This window comes from Protopterus annectens, chromosome 10.part0, assembly GCF_019279795.1.
Source record: "Protopterus annectens isolate FY-2018-M chromosome 10.part0, PAN1.0, whole genome shotgun sequence".
In the NCBI taxonomy this organism is placed as follows: domain Eukaryota; kingdom Metazoa; phylum Chordata; order Ceratodontiformes; family Protopteridae; genus Protopterus; species Protopterus annectens.
Genome location: NC_056744.1, coordinates 1,649,084,396 through 1,649,098,321, shown reverse-complemented (window position 1 = coordinate 1,649,098,321; position 13,926 = coordinate 1,649,084,396). Strand labels below are relative to the sequence as shown.

The following is a 13,926-nucleotide window of genomic DNA, read 5'->3' as shown; positions in this document are numbered from 1 at the left end:
ATGCTAGAACTTGGGTGTTAATCCCACCACCATGAGGCACACACATTTCTACTTGTCGTTTGTATACATACCCTATGGGCACATATGTATCTTATGGTGCAATTTTTCACTGCTGCAGCCCCAGTGTACCCGAAGGTGAAATATATAGATGGTTTCATATAAGTATGGCTTTCACATCAGAGAGGTAGTGTACTATAGTATTGACACATACACCTACCAACTGTGTGTTGGTCAAATATCCAGCATTCTAAGAAATTAATTATATTATTCAGGAGGAAAGGAATATGAGTGAAGAAGTTACAGATGTAATTATCAGCATTGTTATTGGAGACAGTAAGATTTGACATTCAGAGCACAGACTTTATGGTCAGTAAAATGAGTGCAGAAGCTACAGACATTAAGATTTGACTCGGATATTGTTGACGTCTACCTTCACTATATATGTAAAACATTCTTAACCAAACTACAGTGTATGCAGACTTTTATTCTGAAAGGTACAAAAAGACTTAGCACATAAAGGAAGGAGCGGCCTTAGATCAACTGGTGCTCTAGGCAAAAGAGCTCCATGGCGCCCCCCCATCACACCAACTGGTGCCCCCATCCTGGTCTACCTACACCAAATAAATACTGGAAAAGTGCCCCTACTAGAGCGGCGCCCTAGGCGGCCGCCTAGTTGGCCTATGCCTAAGGCCGACTATGCATAAAGGAGAGGCTAGCACTTGTTCAGCACAGTTCTGGGTAATTAAAAGATAGACATTCATTCCACTCTCATTCCAATTTCATTCAGTTATTTCCAGTACATTCCGGTATTCTACAGTCCTATCAATTCTTGCGCTCATTACGGTTGCACACAGCATTCTTGTCTTGCACTATTCCCTACCACTCCTCGTGGAAGATCTTTCTGCCTTGCCTTTCTCAAAGATGCAACTATGGGTGCATAAGGCCTGTTGTAGCACATCTTTCTCTTGTGTTGTGAAAATTTCCAGCCATTTATTTTCCTTCAGTGCAAAAACAGTACCTATACACCTGTGGGTACACTTGGGTCAGTGTGTGTGTGTACGCACGCACATGTGCATGAATGTCCCCTGCACTCACTTGGTCCCCCAGCCCTGACTGCTGTTTTGCTGTTAGTATTCTGACACTGTTTCATAGTGTAGCAACACAGGGTATGATACCCCAATTTGGTGTGTGTGTGTGTGTGTGTGTGTGTGTGTGTGTGTGTTGGCAATCTGCTGGCAGCAGAAATTGTAACCTGTCTAATGTAGGCCTATAGCCCCCCCCATAGCATTTTTTGCAGTTTATGTTCAAACGGTACACAGTTAAGGACCCTACACAGTAGGATAGTTCTTTGGGATGACCTAACTGTCATACTGTATTCTCCATTCCTTGTTACAGCAAGCCCACCTATAAGACTGCTGCCTCTCCTGCCCTGTACTGTGGCACTATCAGTGTGCCCCCTGCCCCAGTAGGACTGCAGCCTGCCCTACTATGTACTTTGTCAGCAAAGCTGTTGCTAGGGTGAAGGGTGAAGGGGAGAACTGTTCCAGATGCTAGTTGTTGGGAGACATGATAAGCACCGTAGAAGAGGTCCAGATTAGTCCCTGCATGACAACGCAAGTGCCAGTATTCATTTTTAAGCAGCCGCAGTTAACATCACTACCATTTAAATGATGTAAAATCCTGTCTTATTTTGTGCGTGTGTGTGTACACTTTAAGCAACTGTAGCAAGGCACTGGTAAAACTCCTTGATACTGATTGTTTTGTAGAGATGTAACAGTAGCGCTTTACCTAGATCAATAAGATTTTAACTTTGGTCCTCAACTATGCAGGTACTTTATTTTTTCACTCCTTGGCTCTGGCTGGAGAAACCGAGATTAGGGCATTGTACAGAACAGAAGTTTACCCTGCTGTAGCTCTGCCTGTCAGTGTTTCCCATCACATCAGTCCCCTGTCATGCTTTCTGATATATGAACCCCAACAATCCCTGATCAAAAAATGTCTCTTGTGCCCCTGTACCTTTGTGTGCTCAGTGCTGTCCTGTGGGCCATTACCAGTATTTTTGTCTGCAGTTCATTTGCCTGTATGGTAGTAGACTCTTAATCCACTATTTAGTGGTTCCTATGTGCTCATAGTAATGTGGTCTTCAGCACAATGCCAACTGCATTTTTATTGTGCTAAAATAGGCCTTATAGTACAGTAATTATGCTAAAGAAGTGACTTAGCAAAGGTGTTTCGGAGTTGTGGCTATAACGTGATGTGTTAGCAGCCATGGTCCACACTATCATGTTCATATATGCCCATACATATATGTATGCAGTCATCGTCTCTGTGAGAGCTTGATGCATGACTGTTCATCTGTACTGTACTGATGTTTACTTATGTCAAGCTACTGTCAATGCACATCATGCTATTGTGCTGCCCATCCGTGATTGTCTCATGGTATCATGCATGTAGGGCTGTGTGCACCAGGTTACGGTTTTTCCTCCATGGCCTCGTCCAGCACCAGATTTAGCAGGCCTGTTTCATGATGAAGTAGGGAGTGCAAGATGCGGACGTATAATGACTGCAGAGGTTCCACCCAGACCATCTCTAACAGATGGAAGCATTGGTTAAGGAGAGGAATACCGCTTATTTTTATAACCATTCTGCTCTTGTTTGGCACTATTTATTAGGCCTAGCACCTGCAATTGTAATTGCCTTCAGTTGTCTGAGAGATGCTGGGCTGATTATTGTTTGTTTTATGTTTTTAAATGGCCCAGGAGGTACATGTGAACTAGTCCTATCAGGAGAGACAGGATGGGCTGCCTAAGTGGCAGGGTAAGAATGCTGTATTGCTGTGTAACACATTAATACTCAGTTATGTTTCTCTTTTTTGTTGTTTTTATTTTTTTGTCTTTATTTTTTTTCTTTGTTTTGTTTTAACCCACTGTTTTCTTTTTCTATGGGATCAACCGTGGTGCAGGTAATGGAGAGGTGACAGCCACCACAACTCTGCACCAGCTACTTTGTCTGCATCTATATCCCCAGCAATCCTCAGACCTGCCTGTCTGCAGTGTGTGAATTCCACTTTGTGGAAGGTGAGAAGAAGGTCTCACTGGTGACCTCTGTGGCAGCTGTCAGGAGGGAGAGCAAAGGATTCACATCTGAGAATGGTGAAGGCAAGCCCTCCTTGGTCACCTGCTGGAAAGTGTTACTGCTGTTTGGGATTGAGGTGGACCAGTATCATACATGCCTGTACTGGCATCCTGGAGAGCCTCCTTGTTTGTGTGTGGTGGTTTAAGCTGTATTGCCAGCCCCATCTGTCAGGCCACCAGAAGTAGTACCCACTCACGATGTCAGCCACAGAGGTGGATGACCTCAGGTCAGATTCCTCTCTGGTCTGTTTCTGGCAGGCCCTCTTCATCCCTCCCTATCCCCCACCATTGTGCTCCACATCCTTTTATGTTATTCCCCTTCCCGTAATTATTAGTCTCTCCTTCCCATCAGCAGTTGTCTGCCCTCTGTCAGTTTGCATCTATTCCTTTTTGCTCCCCCTTTGTGCCATCACCTCCCTGTTACTCTTTGTGAAATTTGTGTGTTTTTGTGACACCTCCTCAGTGCCTTGCTCCTTGCTACTGTCCCCTATACCCTTCTTGAAAAAAGTGGCCATCTGTCCCCCCAAAAAGTACCATCTTTTATGTTTTCCTGTATGCTCCCCTGCATGCTTTTCATGTTTTCTGCTCTTTCCTCCCCATTTATATGATGAATTGCCATAGTGCTATGCTATGGTTTCTTTTTATGGGCTGTAGTCAGTGCACATACTGCAGTTATAAGGTGATTTGTTCCATGTGTTGCATTCAGAATCGAGCGTACAGTCTCATTGCTTCTTTTCACTGTAGATTACATGATTTCTGTTGCATGGTCTATCCAGCCGTGCAGTTAGTGCCATTAGCATGACTTTGATTCTGTATGCATGACAGCCTTACACCTGCACTAATGCATCACTAATCAGCTTTGGAACACATCATACTATGTAATGTGCATTATTTATCACTGCTTGGTAATATTATGAATCTTTATGAATACCACCCAAGAGATCTACAGCTCCCAAATGAACTAAATGTCAGTGATCTTACTAACTGATACACTTGAGCTCCAAAGCAAAATCTGCTTGATCTATGAAATGCCTATTTTCTGTCCTACTAACAGGTTCACAGCACATTTAATTTGTCTGAGTGTCAGAAGTGGGTAATGTAAAAAGTGTATGCTTATTGTACAATTTAAGAGTACAGAATGATACCTCTTGTCTAACTCGAGGTCTGTAAGAACATTTGCCTAATGCTTTTTTAAAAAAAAAACCACAAAACTTTTCATAACCTGTTTTTAAACCAGGCATGACAGTATTGGAGTATCGTAAATCCCACATAACATGAAGGGTACATTTTCAATTCATGCCTGCCAAAATGCCCAGAAAGAAGGTACTATGCTTAAGCACATTTAAAAAAAAAACTTAAAAATGATAGAGCACTCTAACCTTTGTATTATTGTATAATAGCAAAAAAAGGTTTATTTTATTTTATTTTATTCTCATTTCTGTTGTGTGCTGTGTTTGGGCAAAGGGGGTATCATCTTTGTGACCATACCCTTGGAAGTCATGAGTTTGTAACACCATAATCTGTTCAGCTAAGAGTTGTTGCTATGTTAAATGGTAGTAAGATAAGTTAACTGTTTACAGTGATGGAAGCAGAGTCAAATGTTGGTAGCTTGAGTATGCCCTGGGATATGAAGGACAAAGCTATTTAGCCTGAGGTTCTGAACTTCCCACAGGTTATCAGATTATTAGGGCATTTAAAGAAAAATAAATAATGTGTATAAATATCCTCAAAGAGTAAACCAAGAAAGACTCTTGCTGTACACCTGTATTCGCTGTAGGTATTGGAGGAAACTTAATTAAGCAGCAAAAGCAATAGACTGAGTCATTTAAGAAGGTCACATCTAGTTAGTTTGCGTGGACGAAAAATAACATAGTAGAGAAAGTCAGTCAATCAACAAGATGGGAGAGAGGAAGCAGCATAGACCAAACTGTGAAGCTTGTGATTCAAATAATTATAGGTTCATAGGTGTTTACTAGGCTAATGACCACAAGAGCCTTTTTAAGCCTAGCCATGCATCCCAAATCTCTGACGAGTTCTGATACCCTTGATAAGTGTAACTATGGGCCTGGGAGATGAACCATTTACAGGTTACCTGTTTGCATCAGAGACATAGGTGCCAAACCAGGGATGAATTTCTGGTTTCCCATCCAATTGTCCAAGTTGCACTTGAATTGGATTATGGAGGAACTCTACTTCACATGGATGGGGAGCCTGTTCCATAGACTGGGTAGTCTCTGGGATACATACCTATTTCTCCAGCAGGTCCTATTTATATCACAGGCAAGGCTGAAGTCTTTAGAATGGGTAATTCTGGTACGGTTTGTTTTGTGGAGATGCAGGAGGTCCATTAGAGTGGGTTCTGAAAATACCCTGTATGCCAGGTATAGATCTATCCTCAAAATGCCTGTAGGAGACAGAATACAGGGGATAGGGCCTTGAGGCCATCTGCATAAAATCATAAATACCCTAAACTAGATGTCAAGAAAATGTACTGCAGAGAGACACAGTAAACAGGGGGCCCCATGGCAGTATAACATTGTGAGACAGCAGCTAAGGTTTTGGTTTAGTCTGGTTGATATTGAAGGTATGGTTGATTAAGGTAAACTAAACAGCTACTAGCAAAACCTATGTTGTTATAAATGATCAGACAGAATTGATCAGATTTATTTTAGATTCGATGTAATAACAACAGAAAAATATTATCCCAAAAAGATCACAGATCTTGTACATTTTTAAATGGCTGAACAGCGTGCAGATTGTATTGTGATGAACATGTCTGACTTGTTTGCTTCACCACTGTAATGACATTGTAATAATCTGCTTTTAGGTATCAGACGGACAGAGAACAGTGTGAGGTGCAATCAACAGCCATCTCTTGGGACGGTACAGTTATACCACCAAGAAGGAAACCTGCAGCAGTGTGCTCAGCCGCAGTTACACCGTCAGGCAGGAAACTTGCAGCAGTGTAGTCAGCCGCAGTTATACCACCAGGCAGGAAGCCTGCAGCAGTGTGGTCAGGCGCAGTTATACCGCCAGGCAGGAAGCCTGCAGCAGTGTGCTCAGCCGCAGTTATACCACCAAGCAGGAAGCCTGCATCAATGTGCTCAGCCACAGTTATACCGCCAGGCAGGAAGCCTGCAGCAGTGTGCTCAGCCACAGTTATACCACCAGGCAGGAAGCCTGCAGCAGTTTGCTCAGCCGCAGTTATACCGCCAGGCAGGAAGCCTGCAGCAGTTTGCTCAGCCGCAGTTATACCACCAGGCAGGAAGCCTGCAGCAGTGTGCTCAGCCGCAGTTATACCACCAGGCAGGAAGCCTGCAGCAGTGTGCTCAGCCGCAGTTATACCGCCAGGCAGGAAGCCTACAGCAGTGTGTTCAGCCGCAGTTATACCACCAGGCAGGAAGCCTGCAGCAGTTTGCTGACCCTGTGAAAGGGTATAACAAGCTTAACATCACCAATATACAGCAGTTTCACTCCGAGTGTAACAGCAAGACCTCTGAATGTAAGCTAAGTCAGCACACTTTTTCAAAGAAGAAGCTTTACAAATGTCTTGAATGCAGTAAGTGTTTCACATGTCCCAGTAAGCTTAAGACTCACCGTGCCACTCACACAGGGGAGAAGCCATATAAGTGTACCGAATGCAGCAAGTGTTTCCCGTATCACACTAGCCTTCGACGCCATCTTGCTGCTCATAAAGGAGAGAGGCCATATAAATGTACTGAATGCAGTAAGAATTTTGCAGAAAAGATCCAGCTAAAGTACCATCAGAAATCTCATACAGGAAATTATCCACATAAATGTGTTGACTGTAATAAGGGCTTCGCTTGTCTCAGTAAGCTTAGGATTCATTGTGCCACTCATATAGAGGAGAAGCCATTTAAATGTGCTGAATGTGGCAAGTGTTTCACCCAAAAGGTACATTTAGAGTACCATCAATACACTCACACTGGACAGAATCCATATAAATGTACTGAATGCAGTAAATGCTTCACAAGTCTCGGTAATCTTCAACAGCACAGTGCCACTCACAAAGGAGAGAAGCCACATAAATGTACTGAATGCAGTAAATGCTTCACAACTCTCAGTAACCTTCGACGACACTACGCTAGTCACAGCGGAGAGAAACAATATCAGTGTGCTGACTGCAGTAAGTGTTTTACACGAAAGTCATACCTAAAATACCATCAGCTCTCACACAGGGAAAACAGCATATAAATGGGTAACAATTTGAAATGTTTATCTGCTAGAACGAGTCCCGAAACCTGGAGACTGAATGGCCAAAAGATCGGACTTGCGAGATGCCATTTCTTGGAATATTCCTTTTTCTCTGAGGTATGGTGTTCTTGGAGTTGGTATATATAAGTTTGGGGGTGTGGGGGACTTGCTTCACAAGGGGAGAGTGCAGGGGTGGCTTGCCCTGCCTGCAAAAAGAAGTTTAAAAGAGAAGAGTGATTTTCAAGGTTCGCTCTTCTCTAGGTTTTCAGTCTTCTTTTTACAGCTTCTCAGCATTTCGAGTGCTGACATTTCAATAGGAAGCCAGTGCAGAAAGTGTTTTCTACATAAATAAAAGCTAAAACACCAATGCAGCTTCTTTAACCCATTACGCTGTTTACCTCATATTCTAGGCTACGCTTACAGCATAACTTCCAAAAACCAGCCTTGTTCAAAGAAATCTCATGAACTTTTTATGGAAGATTTAAAGTTATTTAGCTCAACAAGCAAACACCTAAAACAGAAATAGAAATGGTTAAAACTTCCTCAGCTGATGTAAGGATGTCATTTGATCTTGATAAATGTGCAAAAGCAACATTTATAGAGGAAAAGCTGAAATGCTAGGAAAATGTCAAATCAACGAGATACGTCTAGGGTGTTTCTTCCTGGGCCTCCGCTGAAAATTAGCTACGTTCCAATTCAGACTTTCCCAGTTAACAAATGTTAAATAAATAAATACCAACCTAGGACAGGAATTTGATACACAAGAACTTGAGCAAGATGGTGTGTATAAGTATTTAGGAATATATAAAGACTCAGCAGTAAATAAAAAGCAAAACTTAGGAATACTTCAGAATACAAAAGCCAATAAAGTAATATTGTACACTGCCTTGACATTTGGGAATAAAGTTCAAGCTATTAATTAACTTGCTCTTCCTGTTCTAACAGAGTTGGCGTGGCTGACTGGCCCGTATCAATATTAAATCATCTGGACATGAAATCAAGAAAAATGCATCATGCTTATCAAACGATATGTATAAAAATGTGCATACCAAAATTATATATATCCTTCAATCTGAAAGAGGTTTGGCCCTTCCCAAAATTGACTATATGTACATGTCTCCAGTTATGGGTCCAATTACATATTTGCTGACCTCATTAGATCAAAACATAGTGCAAGTTTTAAAGCAAAAAGTCTAGTAAGAGTCTAAGATGACATCTTTGCTTAGTTTAGCAGAGGCATTTCAGAAAGGAGTGGGAATTGGAAATCAAACCAGAAGCAGAAGAGAATTGGACAGCAACTGAAATATAAAGAAAAGGAAAGAAAATTGGAAGTCCACAAAAATAGCGGTACATTTAGAAAACTTCTAGAACTATCACATGTTGATCAGGAGTCAGTGCAGTAATGGTTATGGAGACGTGACTTGAAACCAAAGTATGAAAGGCTAATTATGGTGGTCTAAGGGAGTGGGCTACTTACAGGTGGGAGAAGAAGACAAATATAGGTTCTGTGAAACGGAACTGGAAACTGTTGTAAATCTTGTTGCTGAGTGTGATACTTTCATGGCTGAGGATCTTTGTACTGAAGGACACAATAATGTAGCATTACTTTTGCACTAGGGATTGTACAAACACTGCATTATAGAAGTAGTTGAGAAACAATGGAAACATGAATAATAAAACATTATCAACAGTGATGAAGCCTGGATCACATGAGATCACCCAATACCAACCGATGAAAAAACAGATGCATGTAAACCAGACATAGTACTCCAAGAAAAAAAAAAGATAAAAGTAGCATTAATCATTGAATTTGCTACACTCAGCGATTATAATGTCTACCAAGTTACACAAAGTCGTAAAATATCAGGATTTGCAGGCAGAAACAAGAGCAATGCAAAAGAAACATACCTGGACAGTTCCAGTAGTACTAAGAGCAACAGGATTAATAAAATATTAACAGTTGTACTTAAACATGCTATCAATACATGTTAACCCCATATGAACTGCATCGGGGTTTTGGCTACACTGCAAGTGCAGGGAAGAGCACTCTTGGCTAACATGAAAGACTGAAGCAATATTAACTTCATGAATGTTAAGCTACCCTAACTTAGGAATGGGGTCCATTCTTGACAGTGTTAAAAACCTAAAACACTTGGAGAAGTTAAAAAGTGACTGTTTGTCATGGAGAAAAATAAGAATAAAAATGGAAGCTGGACACAACCGTCCAAGGATAAAAAAAAAGTTAGCGACCCTGCCAAATGCACTAGCAGTATGGATGGTATAACAATTATTGTAAAATACTCCAAAGACAAATGCAATCTTACCATGGTGCTAGGTCCTGATATTACCAACTCTACTGTGACAGCAAGTAGTGCACAAAAAATGAAGAAACCAATTAGCCAAATTTCTGGGAACCTGGTGAAAAATATAACATTGAGTACATTAATGTTTTGCCGTTATGCAATAAACCCAAAAGTCCCAAAAAAGATGATAAGCTTTAAGAACATGAAATAAAAACTGATCACAGAAAATTCATTCTAACTGAAACAATGTCAACAATTGTAGGTCCTTTGGGATCATCCGTAAAACATATTAAAACAAAATAGTATCTGAACAGTAAAACACTGGGTGAGCTATAAAAATCTGCAATAGAGCAAGTATTAAGAGACAAGGAAGATGCAACAGAAGTGTTTAAAACTTAAATGGGAGGCATACAGGATTAAAATAAATGAACTAAAATATGTTATTGCATGAATGCAGAAAATGAAGCTGTATTAACTGATATACCTACAGCAACATCAAAGATAATTAAATCTATATGTAGACAGACATCCACACATGGTAAATATTAAAAAAAAATGAGAATCACTAGACAGAAGTGGACTGTGCTTAAAAAAAAATCTCAGAAGTCCAAAAAGTAAGCAAAATAAGACAAATGCTACACCAACTGAGAAGTATTTGAATTTTGGATCATTAGGAGCAAAACAGTATCCCAGTAAGATGGGTTCATCAAAACAAGTATATGCCCAAGAAGTGATAAAGCTGAATATTTTATTAAGACAGTTACATGCTCAAGGCATGTTAATGACACTAAAACAGAATATCATTAACAATGTTTTCCAAAATAAAATTTCAGAATCATTTGAAAACCAAAATGAGACTCTGCAGAAAGGAAGAAAGAGCAGGAAATACATATCTTAGAAGAAAACCTTAGTCAAGAAGAGGGAAACGTAATGGTAGAATTGGTGGATTTAATATAAATCATGAGATATAATATGTATCTATGATATGGCTACAAAAAGTGAATAAGACGCAAACCTTTAAAATATTAATATAAATAAATTTAATAATTTGAACATTTAATAGATATATATGATGTAACAGAGATTAACAGAATATATCACTGTGCAAGTAAACTAACAACAGGTAACATATTGCCAAGAAAACAGAATACTAAAGGAAAAAAGGAGCAAACAGAGCATCCCCAGGGGTGCACTGATTAGAGCTAACTGTAAAAAAAAAAAAATTAAAGAATTATTAGAGGGACATAGAAATGGAAATTGGTCAATGAAATTTACTGTCCGAATGATGGATGTGGTAAAAAAAAGACAGTATAAAACAAACCAAGGTTTGTGTCACACATCTTCAAAAACATAAAATCTCTGCACATGTTGAAAAATGTGACTGGCATGCAGAAAAATGCCAAGAAAACATATAAAGCACTACAATTTATACATAATCCAATGAAGTTCTACAGGGACTTTATAAAGAAAGCAAGACTTGTAACTCCAGCAAAAACAGAAGGCATTAGTAAATTCTGCAGAAATACCTACAAAGGTTCCATTGAACACAAGAAGGGTGCTGAATGGCTTAAAGAAGTTTCAGTGCAGAGGATACGGAATGAAATTAAATGAAGTAACTATCGATGAAAATAGAGACAATATTAAAAAGGCTTCTGGTTGGAAAACTTGTTCCCGATGTACCCACTGTCTGGCTAAAGGCAGGTTGCTCCATGATTTAGCTTTGAGTAAAAACTGCATATGCAGACCCTGAAATAACAGCCTGGTTAACAATTAGGAAACCAAACTGCTACTTCACATTGAAATTGCAAGCAATACTAAAATTATTCACTGATAGGTGACATGTTTTTGAAAGTAAGTTATGTACAGGAATAAATTCAGAGAGTCTGAGTCATCTGGATAAAAACAATACAAAGAATTATTGACTGATAGTTTACATATTGTTGAAAGATAAGTTATATATAGGAATAAATTCAGCGAGTCTGAGTCATCTGTAGGAAAAGTATGTCATGTTAGTAGAACAGAAAGGAAATAAAAGAGACTCATGCGGAGTCCTGAATAATCTACAAAAAAAGCCAAAATGAAGAGCTATATAAACAGATGCAACCTCGCTATGGCATGAATACACTACAAAAAGAAGTGATAGCATTCTAGACTTCTGTATTATCAAGTGCTTACAAATTTATAAGGTTCATCACACACTGATAAACTATATTGCTATTACAATGAAAAAGTAGCGCACTGCTTTACAACTGCGTCATGCCAAAGGACAAATTTCTGTCCCCTGGTGTAAGCATACAGCGGGGAATGCTTCAGGTGGACACTTGTCACCACTGCTGTTTTGTCATCAATCCATTACAGCATTTACTTAATGGAACAGACTATGAGCAGAGTTTCACTTCAGGAAAACAATCTTGTCAAATGGCATTTCAACTCCTTTTTCAGCCTGGAAGAGGAATGTGGTATAAAATTACTGGACCAAGGGGGGAGTATATAAATATTTAGAAATGGAAGCAGAGTCAGCTAAGCAGCATGAATCAGTTAGCAAAAACCTCTTGGGAAAATTATTTTTCGAAGACTGAACCTAATATTGAAATCAGTTTTGACATCTAGGAATGAACTTCAAGCTATGAATCAACTTATCTCTGTTTTAATGTAGAGCTTTGGTGTGATTGACTGACATCTGCCCCCCCCCCCCCCCCCCAAAAAAAAAAGGTGTTGGATTATCTGAAAAAAAAGAAGTTGCTGCTTTCATTTCAGATTATTTAAAAGAAATACTGTATGGTAAGATTATATATACCTCTGTGTCTGCAATTGTGTGGCTGCGTACATATTTGTAAACATCATCAGATCCAAACAATGAAAGTTATAAACCATGAGGTAAACAAATGTAAGACAACATCCTTGCTCAGGTTACTAGAAGTGTTTTGGAGGGGAGTAGATATCGAGATCAAACCAGAAGTGGGCAAAAAAAGCAAGAGGCAACAGAAAGTGATAAATGCAAAAGAAAGGATATAAAGATCATGACCAGGAGGAGAAACAAACGGAAGCCTGCAGTTTTAGGGACAAGTACAGAGAACTACTAGAACAATTTCTTGTTGAATAAGGTTTGACAAATAAATGGCTGAGATGGTAAGAAATTAAACCAAAAAGATGAAAGGTTAATGATGGCAGCTTAAGAAAGTGGCCTGTACACACATTGATTTAGAAAATCTGTAGAAAAAAAGTGGAAGATAATACTTGTAAGTTCTGCAATACAGAACAAGAAACCGCTGTAAATCATGCTGCAGGCTATGATGCTTACGGCTGAAGCTCTGAAAACCTGAAAGGCATACTATACTGCAAAGTTTGACACACTGGAGACTGAAACATTAGAAAATGTGCAAATCTGAAAGACACTGGTAACATGACCCACAAACAGTTGCTAAAAATGAAAACGTAAGATCACTTGAAGGTTCATCCACTGCCGGCCATTAAGAAATTCAAAAACAAGAAAATCAGATATTGTAGTTGAGTAAAAAACAAAAGCAGTATTAGTTGTTGAAGTAGCTAGACCAGCAACTGTATTGTCTTAACACCCTCAAAGACCTGAAAGGTATCAAATATCAAGGCTTGCAAGCATAAACTAGAGCGATGTGGAATGACACACTGACACTTTAAGTAGGAGGAGGAGAAGCATCTGGACTAAACAAAAAAAATCCGTAAATCCTTAAATATGTTAGTAATACAAGTAAAGCTATGTGAACTGCAGATGGAATCAGTTCTGGTTACGCTGTGTTTGCTGAGAAAAGAACTCGTGGCATACATCAAGGCCTGACGCAAGAATGATTTCATGAACTTGAAATATGCCCTGATTTAAGGATGTGATCCCTTCTTGTTATGCTACTTAAAAGCCCTAAATATTTAGGGAAATTGATGTATTCATTTAATAAAGAATTGTTTACAATGTTGATTGTATGTCATGTCAGGGATCTACACTCACTGTAATATGCCTACAATATTTATGGATCTTATATGCTAGTTTACAATCATCTGTATAACAACTGCGTTACTAATTCAGTTGTATGATATTCCCAGTGTGTCTGACGATTATTGATGTGTTTTCTGATGTCATTGGTAATTGCATACAACTCATTGCATTTTGACTATAGGTGTCTCCGTCTCTTAACTGATTTAGCTGTTCCGCTTCTACATCTGCTGCTCTCTTAACTATTTTTCCGTCAGTTTACCTCAACCTCTTCCTTATCCCATCTTTATCTGAAATGGTGGTTTATGTT

The 13,926-nt window shown here is 39.5% G+C and overlaps 1 protein-coding gene across 1 annotated transcript; it reads left to right on the top strand.

Annotated features, from left to right (window-relative positions):
* Positions 1-284: 284 nt before the first annotated feature.
* Positions 285-13,599, top strand: LOC122814366 (gastrula zinc finger protein XlCGF28.1-like). Its single transcript, XM_044086951.1, has 2 exons — positions 285-333; positions 5,962-13,599. Exons 1-2 carry the CDS (start codon positions 285-287, stop codon positions 7,347-7,349), a joined length of 1,437 nt encoding a protein of 478 aa, XP_043942886.1. The 3' UTR covers positions 7,350-13,599.
* The last annotated feature ends 327 nt before the right edge of the window (positions 13,600-13,926 follow it).